The 13,587-nt window shown below is 29.9% G+C and overlaps 1 protein-coding gene across 1 annotated transcript; it reads right to left on the bottom strand.

Annotated features, from left to right (window-relative positions):
• Window positions 1–10,082: 10,082 nt before the first annotated feature.
• On the bottom strand, window positions 10,083–12,037 carry LOC7480703 (F-box protein At2g27310). The gene is made up of 2 exons (XM_002302084.4): window positions 11,781–12,037; window positions 10,083–11,354 (listed from the first exon to the last, which is right to left on the bottom strand). Exon 2 carries the CDS (start codon window positions 11,341–11,343, stop codon window positions 10,216–10,218), a length of 1,128 nt encoding a protein of 375 aa, XP_002302120.1. The 5' UTR covers window positions 11,344–11,354; window positions 11,781–12,037; the 3' UTR covers window positions 10,083–10,215.
• Between the last annotated feature and the right edge of the window lie 1,550 nt (window positions 12,038–13,587).

The raw sequence follows: 13,587 nt of genomic DNA on the forward strand, positions 1-13,587 counted from the left end.
CTGGAAAAAAATAATTAATTAATTCAGTTAAAAATTTAGATTGATCCAATAACTTTATCGATTTATATTTGTCGTGATAAAAACTCGATTATCATTTCATTAATTTTAAAAACAATAATATCATTTTGATTTTTAAAAAATATATTTTTAAAATCTACCCTAATTATTTTTATATTTCAAAAACGTTTTTAAAAATATTTGAATTTTTTTTTTATTTTAAATTAATATTTTTGTATTTTAATATTATTTTGATGTGCTGATATCAAAAATAATTTTTTTTTTTAAAAAAATATCATTTTGATGTATTTTCAAATGAAAAGCACTTTAAAAAACAACTACGAACACCCTCTCAGTTTCAATCCATTATCAAGATATTAACCTAATTTAAGTTTAATACCATGACAACACATACTTGCTAAGGATAGCAAAACATTGAGAATCCAATTCGATTTGGAATTTAAGGTCAGGATTGATAAAGATTTTAGTGGGAAACTTAGCACTTTTGCAAAACTTTGTTTAGCTATTAAAGATCTTTTCCTTTCGTTTTCTTTTCTTTCTTCAAGTTTGATTGAGTTCTAATGGGGGATATACACTCAACATCTTCAAATAAAAATTTAAGGAATACTGTAAATATTAACAAAATTTTGTCTTAAAAAATAAATAAAAAATTTCATCAATGAACCCACGAGTATGCATAGCATTTTCATGAAATTATTGATTAAACACTGAATCTAAAAAAAATTATAAAATTTAATATTTAATCAATCAAGTATCGAATAATAAAATAAAATAAAATCTCAATTATACAAAAGGATTTTTTTAAAAAAAATAGCAATTAAAACAATAATGATCAAAATTGAAACACAAAATTAATTTCTTATTTGATTAAAGATGGAGTAAAAAAGAAAAATCAATTTAGCAAAAGGACAAAAAAATTAAAATAATAAGGGTCAGAATTAACATAAAAAATTAAAAACAGTGTTTTTGATTGAAGGTGAAATTAAAAAAAAATAATAACATTTACAAGATGTCAAGAAAGAAGTTCGAAATCAAAACAATGAGAACCATATTAAAAAATATAATACTATCAATTTGAATTTAAGAATAAAATTGAAAAACCAATAAAACATTTATAAAATGGGCAAGAAAAAAAATTAGAAAAAAAAAATAAGAACCAAATTGTAGAATAACATATCTGGTAAATTGAGTTTGGAGGATGAAATTAAAAATAAATAAAACTTCAATAAAATGATCAATATAAAAAATTTAAAATCAAAAGAATAAGGATTGAAGTTTAAACACCATCAACAACAAGGAAGGTCAAGTTGTATTTTTTGGGGGAGGAGAGAGAAATTTTTTTTTAAAAAAACAAAGATTTAATTGTGACAAATTGAACCATCAACAGAGACAGATGCCGCACCAACAAGAAGAAGACATAAGAACAATTCTAATAACACAACGAAAGGATATTTTTATATGTTGGGAGGTATTGTAAGTGCCACTTGAAGGGTTGGAGCATATTCCACACACTCCTTAGTGCCATACATGAGCACCCATTTTTTTATTTATCTACATACAAAATTGTCTATGGGTAGAGTTTGTAATTAAAAAAAAACATTATGAAAAACCAAATTATACCCCTTGATCTCATGTTATTTTTAATGGTATTTTTGTAGCTTTATCATGCATTTTATTATTTATTATATTTTATATTTGATCAAATATCAAAGTGTCCCTAACTTAAATCACAACAACAAAAATACTTCTTTACATCGAGTTTAAATTTGTTACTTCTAGTATTATTTTGATTTTTTTATCATGCAATTAATGTGTGGAAAAACTTATTATTTTATTTAATTTAAAAACAACAGTTGAACCATGTAAAAAGATTTTTATACATCTAATAACCAATATTAAATTTTTTGAGCTGAGAGATAAAAAAAATCATTATATTATTCTAGCTAACAAAGTAAATATCTCAAGTTTTTTATATACCAGACCACCAGACGGCGGATTAGTTACTCAAATTTACCCTTGGAAAGTCCGTGGCGAAATTTTCTTCTCTTTAAAGCTAAAACAAGTAGTAACAGTACAATATTCATCTATTTATATTTTGAGTGTATATTTTTTCATATGTATGTATATTTTTTTTTCTTTTTTTAAAAAAAACTCACTTCATGTGTAAACATGCACCGATAACTTTTCTCATATACCCTCGTACTTGTTACCGGAAAAAAATGTCTTTTGAACCATAAAAAAGTTTCCAAATATAAAACGATAAGCAAACTTTAAAAAACTTTGCAAAACATGAAAGATCAAATTATAGACAGAATTTTTTAAAAAAAGAAAATTAAAAACCATAGAAAATAAATAAATAAAACTCAAATAAAAATAGAAATAACCCATAAGAGGATGTAAAATAAACATTGGTAACTAATAAAGAATTTGAAAATCCATGTCCTTCGAACTTATTTTGTTTCCATGGACATAACCCTATCCGTGCGGGCTTATGACATGTTTTTTTTTTTTCTTTCATATTTTACAATTCATCACATTTTTAGAGTTTTCAACGTTTTTCTTTTTTTTTTAGTTTTTAATTTATTGTGATTTTTCTAGTTTTTACATTTAATATATTTTTATTTTTAAAATTTATTCTACATCATCACATCAAAATATTAAAAAAAATTAAAACAAAAAAATAAATATTTTTTAAACACAAAAATAAATACATTTTTAGTTTTTCATCACATAACAAAGAGAGATTTGCATCGAATCAAATACATAATCTTGCAGAAACCAATTTTCTAACATGGTCTGATTCTAATATTTAAATTTTTGTTTGATGGGACTAACAGCAGAGGATTTTAGCATCATGGTTTGTGTCATCAGCATCCTAATCCTCAGCCTCCAAGGACGGCGTTGCTGGTCAGCAGAGATTTGAGATGGCAATGAATCACGAAGCCAAAGGCAAAATTCAAATCAATAACAGCACAAAATTGATTGAAACCACTCTTCCCGAGGATTTTACTTCTCCACTGCCGACCATATCAAGACGTCGAACTTTTGGGATTCGAATTCAATTTCAATCATGCCCTAACTGACTCGGGTCAACAAAATAAATATTGACGTTTGAGAAATAACATGCTGATTCGAGATTATTTTCCTAACATAATTTAATCAGATAAGACGTGCAGTAAAAAAAACACATATAAATAAACCCTCCACCCCTTGATTCAGCTGCCATGTGTAGGAACATTACGAGGGCTTACACGTGCTGCTTTGTAAGTGGAGTTCATGTACGGCCGGTGTTTTCTCAGACTTCCCATCCAACATTTCTGCCGGGCCGACCTAACTCACTCACGCTAATCCTTGTATTGTATTACCTCGAGTGTATAAAATAAAGTCCAACAAAAAGCTAGCCGTGCCATCTATTAGGATTCTTTCTCGCGCTTCCACTTCATATCCACTATCCAGCAAATTTAGGTCCACAAATTATAACAATTGACTCTTTTTATTGAAATTGTTGCTCCAAAAGCAGCTTCATGATGGTATTCTTTGTTTTCGTTTCTCTATTTTTTTTTATTCACTTAGACGGTTAGAATTAGCTTGTATATATCTTGATTAATTTTTATGAGTTCTAAAATTAATAACTAAATAAATCTCTTGTAATTATCAATATTAACAATTATAGGACTTGGACCTAAAACTACAGGGGCAAACTCCTTAATCTCAAACCCTTACTACTGGACATCTACTTGATGGTTATTTTCATTTTTCTGTTAATTGTATTTTTGATGGGCTTTTTTTTAGTTTCAATATTAATTCTATCCTTTTAGCCTGATCAAAGTTAAAACATACATTTTTAAATAAAAATATATAATTAAAATGTGATGTTGCTTCGTATAAAAAAATAATATAAATTATATTCTGAAATAGTATTTAATAATTTAAATTTTATTTATTAAATGATTATTTAACATGTTTTCAGAATCTTATTAATCTTATAGTCACAAGTTTAAATCTTACTAATTTTATTTTATTTTATAAAACTAAATACAAGGTTGTGGTGAGATTTTTTAAATTTCAAGTTTAAAAAATTTTCATTTAAAAAAATATATTAAAAAATAATATAAACTATACGATATCACTTAACTATTTTATTTTTTAAAATGAGATTGTTTAACTTTTCAGTTCCCTCTTTATTTGAAGGATTTTAATTGTTTGATATTACACCTTCATCTTTATTTAAAGGTTTTTTTTTTCAAATCAGCAATGTGGATTGTGATCAAGAATCCTGCATTATTTGCTTCAAAAATGGCATTGCAGTACAGATTTCATTGTGATTTCATGATATTATTGTATGAAAAATCACTAGCCAGTCTTATTACAATGCAAGATGAATCGATGTGCCTGCCATCTTTCTCTGTGAACTCGGGGAATCCTAGATCAAAATAGAGATCAAGATACTCGTTTACCTCGATTATTATCGTCGATTCGTCACCTTTCATTCCCTCTCGAAGAAATTGAAAATCTTGGAAGATATTGTAGAATAAAAACCCCACTTCCTAGTCAAATGATGGCACCGTGAACGGCTTGAAGCTAATGAAGTAAAAAGGTCACAAGAAACTAAAAACTGACATGTCGAGTGACATGGAAATTAGGAGAGAGTAAAGCTTTCAAGATGTGATCTACCATCCCCAGAATAAATTCGTATCTCAAAGGTTCGATGATTTGAAGATGGGAGACTCCATTCACACCATATACTGCAAGATTATGAGGCGTACCAGTCTCTTTCTCCACCGATCTGAGTGCCGTCTAGCTCTTATGCCACGTTTCATTTTTAAATTAGCGCACTCGAGACCACCGCTGATGTAGAAAGATAGTGATAGGATAAAGTGTGTATTTTATACTGTTGTATAAGATATATTTTTTTAAAAATATATCTAAATACCTTTTTTATTTTTTTTATTTTAATATTAACATATTAGAATTATCATAAATTATTAAAAAAATATTAATTTAAATTTTTTTAAGCCAGATAGTTTTAAAAAATATATGCAAATACAATTACGAACACTAAAACAAATTGTGCCTGATATGGCAAGAGCATATGTACGACGAAAAAAATAAAATCGAGTCAACAAATTATTTCATATCTTAAGAAATTAGGTACAAAAAACTATTACATAAATTGGATTTAAAATTATCTAAGTGATTGGTAGATTGAGTTCATACATTGTTACTGTAAAAAAATTATTTTATCTCAAAAATTTAAATTGTAAAAAATTATTTTAATTTAAAAGTTTAAATTGTTAGGTGAAGTCTTAATATATGATTTATATTAGTCTTTAACACACTTTCTTATATGAAAGCCTTTTGAACTCGCATAAATCATGTTATTTTGTATTATTAATTAATTAATTTTAATTATAAAAAAATAAAAAAAATACAATTTAAAGTCGTAATTATTTAATTATTAAAACTCTAATATTATATCAAAAAATTATTTTAATCTAAAAACTAAAATTATCAAATAATATTTAAAATATAATTTATATTATTCTTAAACGGTTAATATCTTATACAATAAACATCTCAAGTATATTTGATTTAATCTACATTAAGCACATATAGATATAATAAATTTTCATTTTCAACTATTTTCTATATAGGAGGGTGAAATATTCATCAAATCTTCCATGAATTAGCGTGCTCCGAGCCAAATTAGTACGTGCTGTGATTCTTCAACTCCAACAATAATCCCTCTGCAACATCCATGATTAAAGAGCAGAGCATCCATTGACTGGTAAATGAACACCCGTACACTGTGCTATGACCCTCACAAGTATAGTAATAAAACTCGGACAGGCCGGCAGATTGACTAGAACCCGGTCAACCTAAGGCCTTGATCGGGTTTTACACTGGTAAAAACTAGACTTGTTTTTGACGCGGATGAATCCGGGTGACCCAGTATAACACGGGTGAAACCCGGCATATATATTTTTTTAATTAACAAAACCACTCCGTTTTGTTTTAGGGGTTTCTATCCCGACCTTTCCTCATCTTCTCCTCTTCTTCCTTTCTTCTTCCCTTTCTCGAGCCATTAACATCTGTGAGGAAAAATTGTAGAACTCAGTCCAATCTTACTCCCTCTGTTCTTCACTACATGTAATTTTTTTTTTCTGGTTGTATCAGTTAATCACTTTCTATTTCAAGGATGCTTAAGATTCATGTTAATTTCGTTTACTCATGGTGCGGTGGGGGCAGGGGAGTTGTTGACATAGTCGGGGCTAGAAGGGGAGGGGAGATGTTCTGTTTTGCTTTTTAGCACCCTAGTTTGCTTCACCACTGCTAGGAAACTTCTTGCAACTGAAAAGAAAAGGGTTCTTTTATATTAATTTATGTATCATTCAATGAATTGGTCAATTAAAGCGGATGTCTCCGTATTTCACGTTCATGACTATATTGAGTATAATATAATTTAAAATATTATAAAAATAAAATTACATTTTATATTTTTATATAAAAAAAATATGATTTATAAGTTCCAAATACACCATGAATTCTTAAAATAAAACTTCATAATCTTTTTATTTTTAATACCTTCATTATATATATTTTCAGAGTATATTTCTAAAATATTAACACATCTTTTTTTTAAATAAAATTATTGACTTTAAAAACGTAACATTCATAATTTTTTTTCTTTACCGATGTTAACTATCAGCCACCTTACCATACATTATCCACTATTATCACAGCTGATAATCACCTTATCATATATTATTACTCACCACCTAGACTTTTCCGTATATTTTAATTAGAAAAATAAATCAGATGATCTAAACTAAAAACTTAATTAATTATTCAACACACCAACTTTATTTAAATTTTAAGATCCATCAATCACGTCATGTCATACTCACCGAGGTAATTGGTTTCTTAATTACAACTTCTTAATTTCCTGCACCCATTCCATCACTCAAAGCTTACTCCTATGGCTCCAAAACGATTTCATTAAAAGAGATTTGGTTACAGATAATTATAATTCGTTCATTAAAAGAGCAGTTGATCTATGGATTCAGAAAGTTTAAACTTCTCCGAAAATTATATCCGAAAATAAACTTCTCCTTTATTCTTCGGTGTCATGAAAATAAATTGTTTTTTTTTTTTGAGGGGCGGTTTCTTGGCCGAGTTTAAAAACTATTCTCACGGTTCACAACTGTCAACTGCTGTTAATTTTTTTATATATAAAAAAAGATTAGACTTGATATTCAGCTGCTAACCATGGTGACTTAAAAAACATTCAGAGTTGAAAGTAGCAGCGATGGGCATGTCGGTGTATAAATGGGCCGACATCACCACCATTGAAGCCCAAAATTTAAAATGTGCAAAACATATACCCATCAGAAAGAAACAACAACCTTTCGGCCATTCTAATGGGCCTTCAGACCACTTTGATATAAACATGGCCCATCTTCGATGAGAAATCAGAAATAATCACCCTTTAGTACCTTAGGGGCTTTTAGTACCGTGAACCGTTTAAAAAAAAAAACCGAGTGTAAAAAAAAGTTAAGAGACCGCAAATGTATTTAAAAAAGCAAAAAATAATCACCCTTTAGATTATAGACTTAGCTACATCGAATAAGCTTATTTTATATAACTTGATGTCGGATAGAACTAAAAAGAAAAAAAATTAGTGATCATGATAAAAAAAATTATTAAAAAAAATCAATGAAGATACATTTTAATGTAACCGTGAACCTAACAAAGAAATTCAAAAATAAAAAGAAAAGAGATGATCCAAGTGAACCCAAGTGCGCTTGCTGATACGCAACCCATGCATGAGGCCGTGATAATTTTTCAAGAAACTGGAAAAAAAATATAGAATTTAAAGTGTCGAAGGATAGAGATAAAAAAATAGTTAAAAAATGCCAATATAACTCGGAGAAGAGCGAGAGAAAAAAAAAAAAGAGAAAATATCGTTTGAGTCAAACTATCGCACGCACCACTACACACTCTACCTCTTATGAATGAGGTCTCCGTGAACTTTTGAATGCCGTTGTTATTGCAGAATTTCCACCTCTTAATGTTATCGCACGCGTCACTTTAAGCATGCGTAACGGTCTCAAGCGCTGGGGTAAAATATGTAATTGCCCTGTCTTGACCCTATAATTACAAAAATATCACAATAAAAAGACAAATAAGCCCCTTTTCCCAACTTTAAAAATTTATGATTCAAGGGTAACCAAACAAATTCATTGTGCATTTATTTCTAAGATATTAATTGCTTTTTTTAAAATATGAAATCGCCCCTGTATTTAACCTATAATTACAAAACAACCACATTAAAAGAAGACGAATAAGCCCATATACCGAAGTTTATTTATTTTTTATTCAAGGGGTAACCAAATAAATTAAATGTGCATTTTTAAACAAAAAAAGACAAACTTGCCACTTAAGCAAATGTAGATTTATTTTGATTTCAAGGATATTATAACCATCACTGCTCAATTAAAAAGTAAAAGAACCTTTTTGACCTCAATAAATATTATAATGACCTATTGGTCTTTGTGCAATCACAAAATTGTCCCCGTTAGCATAGCAAATGACTTTTTTTTAAGGAAAAAATAATCATTAAACTATTTTCATTCATAATATACTGAGTCTATATATACCGTGAAATCACCACACCAATAAGTTTTGTTTTTAATTCGATATCCTTCGGTTAGTGTTTTTATTTTGAAATTCTTGAGGAAAAATTTTTTATTATTTTTTGATATTTTTATTGGAAAAGGCATATGTTTTTCTTTTAATATCCCTAAAATATTTTCATCACTTTTGATAATATATTTTCTCTTTTATTATGGTTTAAACATCATAAAATTTCTGTTTTTGAAAATTTTAAAAATTGGTTTTTGGTTTTTTATATCTTCCAAACCAAAAATAAAAACAAAAAGTTTTATGCGGAAACCAAAATAGAAAGTAACATAACAGAGAGCCTAACTAGCGGAGCATTTTCTCTGGCAACATATTTGCTTTCGTTTACAGCAACCTCAGCGCTCAAAATAACTGTTGCCGGAGCTTGGAAGTCAATATCCTGCCTAAAATCTAAATGGTCAAAAAGAGTCACTGAGCTCAATTTCTTAGGTCTGCCTATTAGGGCATGGTGTGTGATCTTAGTAAGTAGGATCAGGGTAGATTTTCTGGGTCACTTGGAGAAATGTTGTACGACATACAAGCTAGATGTTAATCAGAAAAATTCTCAAAAAGGGAACAGAAATATTGATTAGAGAAAGAAAATCTAGTAGAATGGGTATTAAATAATGATGATAGTGATGGTGATAGCTCCGAGCTATTTAAAGCCAGCTTTGGCATTACTTTTCAAGTTCCGGCTAACCATTTTCATCCACTACCAACATCTTTTAAAGCGTGTTTTAATTTCGCAACTTGCAAGATAGGATATGATGAATGATAATTTAGTTAAGCTATCAAATCTATTATTTCAGAGATTGCGAAAGGAAAAGGCTAACAACGCCTTTTCCCTTTTTTCACAGCTTGCATAATGGTAAACATCAGTCGCTTTTGCAAAGAGGAGCAAGCAATGATCATGCAGTTAGCACAGGAGGAGGAGACAGAGAGAGACGTGCCTTTGAGTGATGAAAGCTAATGGGAAAATGATCGTCGAACAAACTTTTTATACGTAGTTTTTATACAAACATTTGTGTCAGGTCATGCTATTCACATTCTGCCACGCTTAGCAATGTTATCCGTTCAGTTTTATTCAAAAAAGCATGAACTAGATAGGGCAAAAAAGCTGGGAAAATAAAGCAATACGATCGCTCACAAGATAGTTATGAAGACCAAGAGATAAGAGGTGCGAACAGTGTCCAACAAAACAAAAAAGGCGATGGGCTTAGCCACGCATCGAGAAATAAGACTCAAGCTGGAGAATACTGTACCAAGTCTTAAAGATCGATTCATTCTCCACAATCACTGAACAGTAACGTCATGGAGAGTTATGCTGCTTCCGGTACTGGCTTTTTGATACAAATTTATACAGAGCAGATTTTGTTCACAAATTAACCATGGTAATGAGATCAGTAATTTTTATTAGCTGAAACAAAATTGATCTTTACATCAAATAAGGTACAGGTCTCGAAAGTTGTTAGAGATCAGGCTAACAGTGGTCACAATAACAGAAGCATTTCAGTCTCACAAAATGTAGTACCAGAATGTGAGGAAAGCAGCAATGCCGCTTATTATACGAAGTCTATCTAACCTGCTTTCGTTTCTCATCTTCTCCTCTTTTAACTCGCTCTGAGCTTTTGAGTACAAATGACAAGACTCGAGAACTTCACTATAGTTTTTGCTCCTGTGGCAGCTCAATGCTTTTTTGAGAATATTCAAACTATTTCTTCCATTGACATGAGCGCCTTCCATGTCTTCCAACTGCATGCTCAGCTCTGTTAATTTGAGAGTTGTCTGAACACCCTCTCCCTCGGCATGGATCACTCTAAACTTCATGATAAGAATGCATTCTACTACCTGGCATGGAAGAATGCCTTTTGCAGAAAGCACGGATCCAAAGCGTATTACAAAATCCTTGTCTGTAGGCCAATGCCTTTGCCCACCGAGAGGGCTCCAGCTAGCAAGATTAGCAGCTTGCTTGACTTTTTTGTTAACAACAATCCAACTAAGCCGAAGCCCATCACGAAGCTCCGTCCATAGCTTTCCATCCTTTCTTTCCTTCTCCATTGATAAAATTGGGGGCAGACCATCAGAAACCGAAAGAAAAACTTCACCGTCATTATCATCATCTCTGGCTGCATAGGTAAGAAGATCAATACGAAACGGACAGTTGTAAAACCAACCATTGAACTCATTGGCATTAGGGATGCCCCACAGGACTTTCGAACAGATCGTTCTATCCTTGTACCTGATATCAACAATCGACACAAAATCTGATGGTGCAACACTCTCAAATTCATCAACATCACCATAGTATTCAGCCTCAGTCCATTCTTCAGGATACTCTAGGTGATCGTTCAATTGATACTCAGTCACTTCCTTGTTAACAATAAGCGGAAAGCAATCTGCATAAAACTTTCTGAATCCACCAATACACGATATTAAACTTTTAACATCTTCCCTGCTGGTCGAAGGCCACATAGAAGAACAAACATTTTCCCATAATTTCTCTTCTTTTGAAATGGAACAGAACGCAACACAGGCACAAGCTGCACTGGCCAATGTCGGGCCATCAAGACGCCTCAATATCTCATAGAACAGATCACTACTTAACGATGCCATGCTCTCAACAGGTGCAACTGACACAGCCATAGACAGGTACTCTGAGCATAGCGGAAACAAACAAAAAAAAAATTACTGTATGCACATAAAGATAATAATTCGACACGATTTCTCTTGATAATCACAGGAAATTAGCAATCAATGATGAAGTTTTGATGGTAATGATCTTTGAATCACTCAACTAATCCCTACAGGAATAACTAATTTGAAAGAATTCACATTTCACTGAGATTCATAAAAAATAAAATAAAAGGGCCGTCTCAAGCATCCCAATTATAATAACAAACAACAAAATAGAGACTATAAACAAACTCCCATCACTCATAAACATTCGCACTAATCAATGAAATGCACTGAGAAGAAAACCCAATGAAATGCACTGAGAAGAAAACCCAATTTATGGCTATGATCAATTAAATACCAAATCAAAACTAGAAGTTCAATGTGGGGGGGGGGGGTAAACGCACCTCGTAGATTAGCAAGAAAGCATCACAAGTGAAAGAAAAATAAAGAGAACAAAACGTGAAAGCAGATAAAAAGCATTAAGAAAGCTTTTTGGGGGGTTTAATGAAACTACGGAGTACGGAGTTGTTGGTCTATGGGTCACTGGTCTGTATAACTTTGTCCCTGCTGGTGTTCTCGGTCTGTCAACAAGTAGAACAGCTGTTTCAGGGCATATGGGGTTATGCTTCTTCTGGTCAGTTCATTGTGGTATTTCTAAGGAGGCAGTGTTAGTTAACGTGGCGGTAGTTATTTATTTATTTTTTTAATGGAATTTTATTTAGAAATATATTAAAATATTTTTTTATTTTTAAAAATTTATTTTTATTATTATTATATTAAAATAATTTAAAATACTAAAACAAATTAATTTAAAAGAAAAAAATAAAATTTTTTAAAAACACATAACATAACCGTATAAACAAATAGTAACATAGTGTTTAGGATAACAATAGCTTTCTGTTTTTTTTTTTTTTGCAATTTAAAAATGTAATTTATTTGAAAAATTTTAATCAGTATTTTTAATAATTTTAGTGTGTTAATATAAAAATAAAATAAAAAATCTTAAAAAATATTTCAATATTTGTTTTTTTTAAAAAATAAATGAACTGCGTATTGTATTTATTAATGGAGACCAGGCCAGGCCAGGCCACCCTTCATGAATTGTCAGTCTTGTCTCTTCCCCTGGAACATAAGTTGTTTCCAATCTGCTTTCGGACGTGTCGTTTGGTGTCGTTTTTGTATTCGCCAGCCATAATATTAATCATTTATTAATAGCATAATAAAAATATAAAATCTTGCATTTTAGTAATTACTGTGTTTTTTTTCCCACCTCATGTCGCTAGTCACTCTCGGAGCTTATATTTTCTGACAATAAAAATACACACTCATGATTCAAATTCTTGAGCAGAACTGCATTTCTTCAGTTTTGTGCATTTTCTTATAATATCACGATTTTTTTTATTAACAATATAATTTTCTTATAAAGACTTTTTTTTTAAAAAAATATTCGAATAAATTCAAATGGCCTAAATTTAGATGAAAAATCGTGTATTTCCTTTTTATTTGGATAAAAAATATGTGTGCTTTTTATTACAAGCGAGATTTTTTAAATAAAAACTTAATATGATTTTGAATCAATTAAAAAAAATAATAAGAAAATAATAATTCAATGATTTTTATGTGATTATATGAAAAATAATTTTTTTTGAGAAAACAGTGAAAGAACTTGATAATAAAAAAAAAACTGACAATATATATATATTCTATCCTTGTTGAATATTCATATGTGTTTTTTTTTTTTTGAAGATTTCTCAATGCATTAATAATTAAAAACAAATTGCAAATAGTAACATAAAAACATTCTTAGAACCTAAATAGCCTAAATTTTAAGGGAAAAACAAACTTAATTAGCCTGAAAAATAAAAAATCAAACCCAACCAAGCCATTATTATTTTTACATGAATCTACTTTTTCTTAAATCATTAGAGACTCAAATTCGAACTCCCCTCGTTAAGTTAAGTACATTAACATCAAAATTAAATTATTTTTTTACACCAGAATATAGTCAATTAAGAGTTTTATTTTCTCTTAATTTTTTAGTTAATTTTACATTTACATTTACAATTACAATCATGTTATGAAGATGTGAGTATTCATAAAATATTTTTAATAAAAAAACTGGCGAAGGATTGATCTGAAAAAAGAAGATTCGGTGATTCGTCAAATCTTTGTTTTCAATCTCAAATGGTGAAATTATTATTTGATCAGCAA

This window comes from Populus trichocarpa, chromosome 2, assembly GCF_000002775.5.
Source record: "Populus trichocarpa isolate Nisqually-1 chromosome 2, P.trichocarpa_v4.1, whole genome shotgun sequence".
Classification (NCBI taxonomy): Eukaryota; Viridiplantae; Streptophyta; class Magnoliopsida; order Malpighiales; family Salicaceae; genus Populus; species Populus trichocarpa.